Below are 10,566 nucleotides of genomic sequence, written 5' to 3'. Positions count from 1 at the left end.
GGGAGGCTGAGGCAGGAGACTCACTTGAGCCCAGGAGCTGGAGATTGCTGTGAGCAGTGAAGCCATGGCATTCTACCCAGGAGGACAGCTTGAGGCTCTGTCTCAAAAAAAAAAGAAAAAAAAAGAAAAAAATTCTGAGATGTGTAGGGTGGCACCTGTGGCTCAGTGAGTGGGGCACCGGCCTCATATACTGAGGGTGGCGGGTTCAAACCCAGCCCCAGCCAAATTGCAACAAAAAAATAGCCAGGTTTTGTTGCGGGTGCCTGTAGTCCCAGCTACTCGGGAGGCTGAGGCAAGAGAATCACCTAAGCCCAAGAACTGGAGATTGCTGTAAGCTGCGATGCCAGCGCACACTATTAAGGACGACAAAGTGAGACTCTGTCTCTTAAAAAAAAAAATTCTGAGACGTGAAACTGCCAAAAAAAATCACAATGTAATTATCTGAAATACAGTATTATGTATCAAAAATAAGAACTTGAAATAATACTAATGATGAGTTAAAAGAGTTATCATCCATGCAGTTATTTTTGGCAAAGAGAGGGAGTAAGCCCCTAATTTCTACTTGGGAAGCAAATGAGCCCAATCTCATCTTCCTTTCAACGAAGGCAAAACTCACAAATCTTTGTGCATCATTAGTAGCTAGTGACCACTAAAGTACAATAAATAAATGTTTACTAACACAATTATAATGTATGAAATTAATTCTATAATTTTAAACTTACAAATTACTTATACTGTTACTAAAAAAAAATGCAGTTAGATCACTGACTACTGCTCCAGTACCAAATATAAAATAAAACACAAACTCAAAATAGCTGTCATCCAGAAGCTCATATCAAATGCAAAATGCAAACCACAATAGGAATGATGTACATATAACATTACCTGTGGTAAGGAGTGCTTGGTTCATCTATTTTCATTAAACCATAGTCTTTGTCTGCTGGATGGTATGTTGCCAGGATGTTCATCTCATCCCACTTCTGGGATTTTTTACTAAAATTAAAAAGAAAAAAACTTTTTCCCAATGCAGTAAAAGATAAACGTGTACATATAAAATTTACACTCAAATCCCATATTTCTACTTTAATCTCTATTTTCACATATACTTCTTTGGAACAGAAATTGACTCAGAGTAAAAGTCATTAAGTAATTACAATAAAATGCTGGAAAATATTTTATGGAACATTTAGTACCCATGTTAAAAATACAGTATTCAGAATCTACATCGGGCCCTCAAAAACACTATTACATTCTTTGGTATGCTTAGTCTTCATATAGTCTATAGAATAATAACTACAATCAAAATCCACACATTCTCTAATGTCCGCAGTTAAGAATTTCTGATCTTAATACTGGTAATTGATATATTAAAAAAAAAAAACCAAAAAACTGGATCAGTGTATAGGAAGGATAAAAATAAATAATAACAGAAATATTTCCTTGGCACAATTTCTTTAGAGAGATCCATAACAATCAGAACGTAAAACTACATAGAAAATTTCATTAAACTCAGATAACACTAAATAATTAGATTGCAAGTAAAATTAAAGCTTAATTTTGGATCTAGAAAAACCAAGAAATGGTATACTCAGATTTACTTGAAAAGAAATAGAAACGCTTTGTAAGTAATTTTGGAATATCAATTAAACTCCTTTCAACAAAGTATGCATACAACTACTCAAATGTTAAATAATTAAGCATCTGATTACCAATTACCTATTCATTAAAAAGGACTTCAAAGACCTCTCTACAAGCCAAAATTATTTTGTTACATCTGCAGTTTGTGACTTTGCTATGTACTTGATGAGGTTTTACTGTAGGTATCTTCAATTTTCCAGATCCTAAAATCCCTTTAAAAGTGACGTACTTCCATTCCTTTCTCCATGCCTTCAAAATGGTTTGATGAGTATACAAATTGTACGTGCCCACTCCTGGCAGGTAAGTTTGATTTCATGTTCTCTGGTTTTCTTCCTTAAAGTACCCAGTGTCCCCACTTCAGACTAGGCCATTTCTTCCCTTTTTCTTTCATTGTGGTAAAATATACATAACATAAAATACACCATTTTAATTTTTTTTTGCTAACCTCTTCCAAATTATTTTGGTGTATGTGCTGCCCAAGCAAGCACTTTAACCATTTTTAAGTGTACAATTCCGTGGCATTAAATACATTCCCAGTGCTGTGGAGCCATCACCATCATCCATCTCCAGAACTTTTTCATCTTTCCCAGCCGAAACTCTGTACCTATTAAACTCTAACTCCCTTTTCCCTCCACCCCCCAACTCCAAGCAACCACCCAACCTCTGGAGATTCTACTTCCGGTTTCTATGAATTAGACTACTCTGTGTACCTAACATAAATAAAATCATACAGTATTTCTCTTTCTGTAATTGGCTTATTTCACTTAGCATCCATGTCTTCATGGTTGATCCATGTTGACCCTTGCTGAACTACATGTTGTAGCATGTGTTTGCATTTCCTTTTATAAAGATGAATAATATTCCACTGGAAACTAAACACTTCAGACTACAAATTCTTTATAAATCTTACCTACCCTTCATTTTCTCAAGAGGCAAGATAGGCCCAGACAGATACTCACAGGTGACTGACACTACAACTCCTATCCCCCCTAAAAAAAAGTCAGAGGTTGCCTAAAGTCTTTTCACCATGAAATACTCAAAATCTTAAAAGCTTATAAGAAGTTACAAAACAAGACATAAAAGTCATTATTTTTAAGCAGAGAAACAACACTTCTTGTTTAAAGAAATGCTTTGTTGTTCCTTCAGAATGGAACTCATATAGACGTCCACTCAATTCATCTGAATTTTCAACTAATCAAATTAAAATGTGATTAGCATTTGAAAAAAGTCACTTGATGTGACTGGCTAAATAAATCTTGCTTTAACAATATTGATTTCCAGAGCAAGGACCGTTGAAAAAAAGGGATTCGTGAAAGTGTTGTTACAACTACACCAACAGGCCAGCAGGTGCAAAAAATCTTCCATTTGGAGAAATACCTTTTTATTCTGTATTAAAAATGAAGCTTTTATGTGAGTGCAGGTCTGTTACAAGAAAGGCATAGCATAGATTCCAATGATTTGAGTGATTATATAACTTAAAGCAAAACGAAGGTAAGTAAGGAACTAAAGCTAAAAAATTTATGCCAGCAAAGAATGCTTTGACAATTTTGAAAGAGGTTTGGCTTAAGAAATGTAGCTCCTGCTGACCCAGAGACAGCAGACAGGTTCCCAGATGCCATTAAGAAAATCACTGAGGCCTGGAGTGGGGGCTCATACCTGTATTCCTAGCACTCTGGAAGGCCAAGGAGTCTGGACTGCCTGAGCTCACAGGTTCAAGACCAGCCTGAGCAAGAGCTAGACCCTATCTCTAAAAATAGCTGGGCACTGTGGCAGGCACCTGTAGTCACAGCTATTCTGGAGGCTGAGGCAAGAAAATCACTTGAGCCCAAGAGTTTGAGGTTGCTGTGAGCTATGATGCTACAGCACTCTACCAAGGGGGACAAAGCGAGACTCTGTCTAAAAAATAAAAGAAAATCATTGAGATGAATATCTGTCTGAACAGGTTTTTAATGCACACAAAAGTGTTCCATTCTGGGAGAGAAATGCCATTAATAAATAAAGCATATTTATTAAGGAGTAAAGAAGAGAAGTGAGCACCAATATTTAAGGTAGGAAGGGACAGGTTAGTTAACTCTATGGTTTTCTGCAAAAGTAGTAGGTTTTATGATCAGGACAGTCTATAAGGCTGCTAGCTCCTGAGCCTTGAAGTGAAAAGAGAACAGGTGCCAGTCTTCTGACTGTATAACAAGAAGGCTTGGACAAGAACCCTTTTTCTGGATTGGTTCCAACATGCTTTGTCCCTGAAGTCAGGAGTTAGTACCTTGCCAGTAAATGGTTGCCTTTTAAAGTTCTTTGATATTGAACAATGTCTCTGGTCACCAACAACCCCATGAGGCATCAAAGTAGTCTACTTGCCTCCAAACAACCTCTCTAATTTTGCCTCTAGGTCAGAGGGTCATAACACTTTTTATGGCTCATTATATATATAATTCTCTATGAAAAGAATTGTCAATGCTATGGAAGAGAATCCCAGCACAGAGAACATCATGAAAATCTGGAAAGATTACACTACTGAAGATGCCATTGTTATAGAAAAAGCAAAATAAATGATAGAAAATAAATTCTTGCTGGAGAAAACTGTCCAGATATCATGCATGACTTCACGGATTTATGACAGAGCCAATCAAGGAAATCACAAAATGGACTGTGGCCAAAAAAAAAAAAAGGTGAGGGGGGCTGGAGAGGTGAAGAGTTTCAGGATATGGATCTTGGAGAAATTCAAGAGCTAACAGCCATAATGCCAGAGGAATTAACATATGACTTGATGGAGATTCTCAGCCAGTGCCAGATAATGAAGATGATGCACAAGCAGCAGCACCAAAAACAAATTCACATTAGACAATCTGGCAGAAGGTTTCTGTCTATTCCAGACGGCTTTTGCTTTCTCTGACAACACAGCCCCTTCTATGGTATAGGCACTGAAACAAAAGCAAATGATGGAAGATGAATTGGTACCACATAGAAAAACTTTTAGAGAAAATGAAAACACAAAAGTCATGCAGAAATAATGATGCATTTCCATGAAGTTACACCTTGTATGTTTGCTTCTCCCCCCACCTCTTCTATTACCCTTGAGACAGGAACACTAACCCCTCCTCAGCTTACTCAATGTGAAGACAAGGATGAAGACCTTTAGGATGATCCACTTCCACTTAATGAATAGTAAACATATTTTCTCTGCTTTATGATTTTAACATTTTATTTTCTCTAGCTTTATTGTAAAAATACAGTTTATAAGGCAGCTTCTGTGGCTCAGAGTAGTAGGGTGCCAGCTCTGTATTCCAGAGGTAGCGGGTTCAAACCCAGCCCTGGCCAAAAATTGCAAAAAAAAAAAAAAAAAAGAATACAGTTTCTAATACATATACCATACAACATATGTGTTAACTAACTATTTATGTTGGAGGTAAAGCTTCCAATCAACTGTAGGCCACTAGTAGTTAAGTCCTGGGGAGTCAAAAGTTGTATGTGGATTTTTGACTTCTGGGGGTTGAGGTGGGGTGTCAATGCTCCAAACCCCTGTGTTGTTCAAGGGCCAAATGTACACTACATAGAAATTATAAAATGGAATTTTAATAACAATCCCTCTTATGATTTAGGGCTATCGAATCAATTGAAATGTCTATGAAACCAAATTATAAAAGCGCTACACAAAGAGTTTTTATGATTTTATTTTTTACTTTTATTGTTTTTAAATTTATTTACTTTTTTTTTTTTTTTTTTTAGACAGAGCCTCAAGCTGTCCCCCTGGGTAGAGTGCCATGGCATCACAGCTCACAGCAACCTCCAACTCCTGGGCTCAAGCGAGTCTCCTGCCTCCGCTTCCCAAGTAGCTGGGACCACAGGTGCCCGCCACAACGCCCGGCCATTTTTTGGTTGCAGCCGTTATTGTTGTTTGGCGGGTCTGGGCTGGGGATTCGAACCCGTCACCTTAGGTGTACGTGGCTGGTGCCTAGCTGGTTGAGCTATAGGCGCCGAGCCAATTTATTTACTTTTAATTAAAAAAAAAAGTTTTTTACTAGTCAAATGCAGTAGTGAGAAGAGAAAAAGTAGAATAAGGCATTCAACCTGTGACTATGAACAATCACTTGAGATAACTCACTACCTGTGGACTAGCCTTTTGTGATTTTAAAATAAAAAGTTTTGGGTGAAGAATATGAAACAAGATCTCACTTAGCACTGTAGGGATTCAGTTCAGACATGGCATTCTGAAAAGTTTAAATTGCTTTTATACTTTTGTGCTTTTTGAATGTCTCTACCTTTGCCCTGTAAGACTCAACATTTAAATGATTTTGAAATACTTAAGATATGCCACAGACTATTTCTAAAAAGCATTCTTCTGTTTGTCTAAAACTATAGTTTCAGAAATTTTATTTTGCCTATCACCTACAAATTTCTATAAACTTAAAAAGTAAATTACTAGGTTTTCTCATGGCCATATTCTATGTAAGGAAATGCATAGTGAAAAGAGAAATACTTCTAAAGATGTATAGCAGAAATGATAAAGAAGCTTCACATTAGTAGGTAATGAAAAAATTTTGAATTTTAAGAGTAGATTAATTTTGTGAAGAATGCAACCCAATTAATAATCAAAAGGAAATCCATGATACTCATCTAACTAAATGTCCCTCCCATAAACATTTCCAATTAAAAATATTATAAAAGAAAACTAGCACATCTCCATCTACATAAAGTTCATAAGAAGGCAAAACTAAAGTGTGTAGGGATGCATTCTGCAGTGATTACTGCAAGTCAGGATAGTAGTTTCTATTGGGGGAAGGAAGACACTGATTGACAAGGGTAAGCCACATTTTTGAGGCGGACAGAAATATTCCCTGACAAAGATGGGGGCTATGTGGGTATTTGCTTTGTAATATTTTCTTACACTATGTATTTAATACATTTTTACATATGTGTATTACAATAAAATATTTTTAAAATAAACATATTAATGACTGGTTGCACATTTGTAAATCTTTTTTGTAAGATAATAATAAAGGAAAAAGAACTACAGAACACAAACTGAAATTGTTTTCTTAAAATTAAGAATAAAATATAACTCTGCTAGTACAAGTGTGTGAGTTAAAATGTATCATAAGAGAAAAAGAAATCTTATAGAATCACTCAGATTCAAGAAAGATAACAATATCTTGCAATAATAAGCATTTAAATAAGGGTACCAAAAAGTTGCTAGGAATTTTTAGGTAGAAAGTAAAGCAGAAGCAACTGTTAGCAGAAGACAATGGATGTGAAAATTGGCATTTCTAAAAGTTTTGGTAGAATTAACATTAGTTGTGGAATAACACACAAGGACTAAACCTGAGTTTAATTCCAGTACCAACAAGAATTGTTTGACCTTCCTGGGGCGAGTATCTCTGCAGACACAAATAGGGGCACCACTGTTTACATGGCAGATCTGCTGTGATGGTGAAAGCACCTGCTGGTTTCAGTTTCCCCCTTCCTCTTGGGTGACCAGTTTTCTTACACCCTAAATCTGGGTCCTTAAAAAAACACTTCTCACTTTCACTTGTTAGCTCATACAGCGCCATCTTAAAGACCTACTCCTACTTCTGGTTACTTGTAACTGGCTCATTTGATAATTTTGGCTGTGCTTGGAATGGGAAGCAGAATTTTGCCTCAAGGTGTTTAAACTGCTTATTTCAATAAGTGGTTCTTTAAATGAAGATTCAATTTACATAGAGTGACAAAATATAAGACTTTGAAACCTGACATTACTCAAAAAAGTAATGTTTAACAATGAAAACAGTTACAAGCAAGCAAAAAGTAACTTTTAGAAGCAAACTTTATTTTCCTCAGTGAGCCTTTCACCATAATATTCCACATCCATTTAAACAGTGTGTCTGAACCTTAAATTGTTATCAGTGGAAATTGTTAATCTAAATGCAATTTTTTTCAAGTCAAATTTGATATTGTTTAAGACTACTATGAAATTTCAATTGAACAGTACAGTGGACTCTAAAGCAGACTGTTTAACAATTCATTAAGATGTGGAAAAAATTAATTTCTACATTTCTCTCTCTCTCTCTCCTTTTTAAAGACAGTATCTCACTTCCTCACCCTGGATAGTGTGCCATGGTGTGATCATAGTTCATAGCAACCTCAAACTCTTGGGCTCAACAGATCCTCTTGCCTTAGGCTCCCTAGGAAGCTGAGACGACAGGCGGGCAACACCATGTCTCTATTAAAAATAGAAAAAGTAGCCAGGCGCAAATATAATGAATAACTCACTGAAAAATCACAGCTAATAAAGTTTACTAATAAGTGGCAGAGAGGATCAGAACCCAGGCAGTCTGGCTCCAGATTTACCACTAAACTATAATACTTCCCACAGGTATGCTTTAATGCCATTTAATATATCGTCAGTAATTCCAAATGCACATTTTTAAATCTCTGAAAAAGAGAGAGGAATTTCAGCTCGGTGCCTATGGCTCAAGTGGCTAAGGCACCAGCCACATACACCCACGGTGGCGGGTTCGAATCCAGCCCAGGCCTGCCAAACAACAATGACGGCTGCAACCAAAAAACAGTCGGGTGCCTGTGGTCCCAGCTACTTGGGAGACTGAGGCAGGAGACTCACTTGAGCCCAGGATTTAAGGTTGGAGGTTACTGTAAGCTGTGATGCCATGGCACTCTACCCAGGGGGACAGCTGGAGGCTCCTGTCTCAAAAAAAAAAAAGAGAGGAATTTCCATTGAGCAAATATGGTGCATATTGGTCTATAAAAATTAGGTCAACGTTAGGTCATGGTCAATGTAGGGAGGTGGCCAACTATGGAGGTTCTACTGTATACTAAAAGGGATGGCATCTTATAATAGGCACTATTTTTTTTCCTGGTGGTACATCTTAGAATCAAAGTGTTGCGTTTTCTTTTTTCTTTTTCTTTTTATTGAATAGTAACTGTGTACATTAATGTACTTCTGGGGTACAGTGTGGTGTTTTCACACACAATCCAAAACACTTCCATCAAACTGGTTAACACAGCCTTCATGTAATTTTCTTAGTTATTGTGTTAAAACGTTCATATTCTACTCATAGAAAGATTCACTTGTACCCTTGTAAGATAAACCAAAGAAGTGAACCCTCGAATCCCTCTCCCTCCACCCATTCCCCCCTGCCCTCTCCCTCCCCTCTTCCCATATCTTCAGGTTGTTATTAGGTTATAGCTTTCATATAAAAGGTTTAAATTAATTGCATAATAGAGGTGTATACACTGGATACTTTTTCTTACATTCCTGTGATACTTTGCTGAGAACAGTGTTGTGTTTTCAATGAAATACACTTATGTACTCTGGTCTGTTACATTAGACCTTCATAAGTTGTATACTACACTGAAAGGGTCCTAAAAGAAGAATGAGAATTCCACAATCACAGGGATGATACTGGCGTTTAAATTAGTTTAACAGTGTGTTGCAAGGTACTGAGATTTGTCTATACCTAATTACTATGTGGACTTATGAATTCCATCCAGTTTTAATTTAACTAACTCTGAAATACTGGTACCTAATGAAACCACTAATGCAAAATACAGAGAATCAGAAAATAACAAAACTGAGTCATCTAAAAACCAAACTTCCCTCTCAATGATGGTTGATTAGTTCTGACAAGAATTGGATTAAAAAATAGAAGTACTAAAAGCCATCTGAAAAATGGCTTTATAGAACCTTACTTCAGGAATATAGTAAGTCTTGAGAATTATCTAAGGATAGTAGTATACACATAATTGAAGTGTGTTTGAATTTTTTACCTTAAAAAAATTCCTTGGTACTATCCCACTATATTTTACAGGAAAAAGCACGGACAGAAGATAGGGCTCATCCTCACTATCTGCAAGTTCACCTACTTGCTAAAATTTGTAATCCTCAAACCTAAATCTGAGGCACCTTACTGATTACTCACAGACATCTGCAGTGCAAGGGAAAATCTGCACTTATTCCCAGTTGAGGTATCATGTTTCTGGCTCAGGTCAAAACAGGTGATGTTCTGCCTTCTTGTTTTAGCTCACATATCGTAAAAAGGTGTCATTTTCAATGTCTATTTTGAATTTTTGTTGATGAATTCACATGTAAAGCCTCCCCGAAGTGTGAAGTGCTATCTAGTGTCCCTAAGTGCAAGAAGGCTGTGATGCGTCTTATGGAGAAAATACTTATTAGATAAACTTCCTTCATGTAGGAGTCATGCTGTTGGCCCCAAGGTTCAGTGTTAACAAACCAACATACAGGATGGCCATGAAGTTCATAGGCAATTTAAATAGTTACAACTATTTATACTGCATACGAACTTTATGGCTACCCTGTATATTAAATAAAGCGTCTTTCGATAGAAACACACAGAAAACAAAGTTATATATTTTTCGGGTGATGAAAATGTTGTAATTAGAGGCCTGTAGGAACCTAACCCCACATTTCCCTTAGGAGCTAAAGGTTCAGTACTCATTAATTCACTGTCTGTTGGGACTATATAGGACATTTTAACTGGAATGACAATCAACTTAGATCCTTTGTCATTTTCACATTAACATGAGATTCTTCTGCTTTATATTGTGTTCCAACATTTCAAGTTAGACCACTACACTACCTACATAAGTTTCTGAATTCTAAATGTAATGTAATTGCAAGAGCTATTTTTAGTGTTATTTTATACAAAAGGGGAAATACTAGTTGCAATTAAATCAAAATGAAACATTACAGAAAGTTATTTCAAGTGTATTCAGCTAGTTGTCCCTTATCTCCATGGGGAATTGGTTCCAGGACCCTCCTTGCATACAAAAATATGCAGTGCTCAAGTCTCTTACATAAAATGGTATAGTATTTACATATAACCTATGCATCTTCCTGTATAATTTAAATCCTCTCTAGAGTATTCATAATACCTAATACAACACAAATATTATGGAAATAGCTGTATACTATAT

At 36.4% G+C, this 10,566-nt stretch overlaps 1 protein-coding gene across 1 annotated transcript in view; it reads right to left on the bottom strand.

Moving 5' to 3' along the window:
- Window positions 1–10,566, bottom strand: part of PPP1R2 (protein phosphatase 1 regulatory inhibitor subunit 2) — a 28,718-nt gene that overhangs the window by 14,235 nt on the left and 3,917 nt on the right. Inside the window, exon 2 of the mRNA XM_003792685.3 lies at window positions 886–993. Within this exon, the coding sequence (XP_003792733.1) occupies window positions 886–993 (108 nt within the window). The remainder of the gene's footprint in view (window positions 1–885; window positions 994–10,566) is intronic.

This window comes from Otolemur garnettii, unplaced genomic scaffold (assembly GCF_000181295.1).
Source record: "Otolemur garnettii isolate 467f Iridium unplaced genomic scaffold, OtoGar3 scaffold00060, whole genome shotgun sequence".
NCBI lineage: Eukaryota > Metazoa > Chordata > Mammalia > Primates > Galagidae > Otolemur > Otolemur garnettii.
The sequence above is the reverse complement of the archived record's forward strand: the minus strand, read 5'-3'. Positions and strand labels throughout refer to the sequence as shown.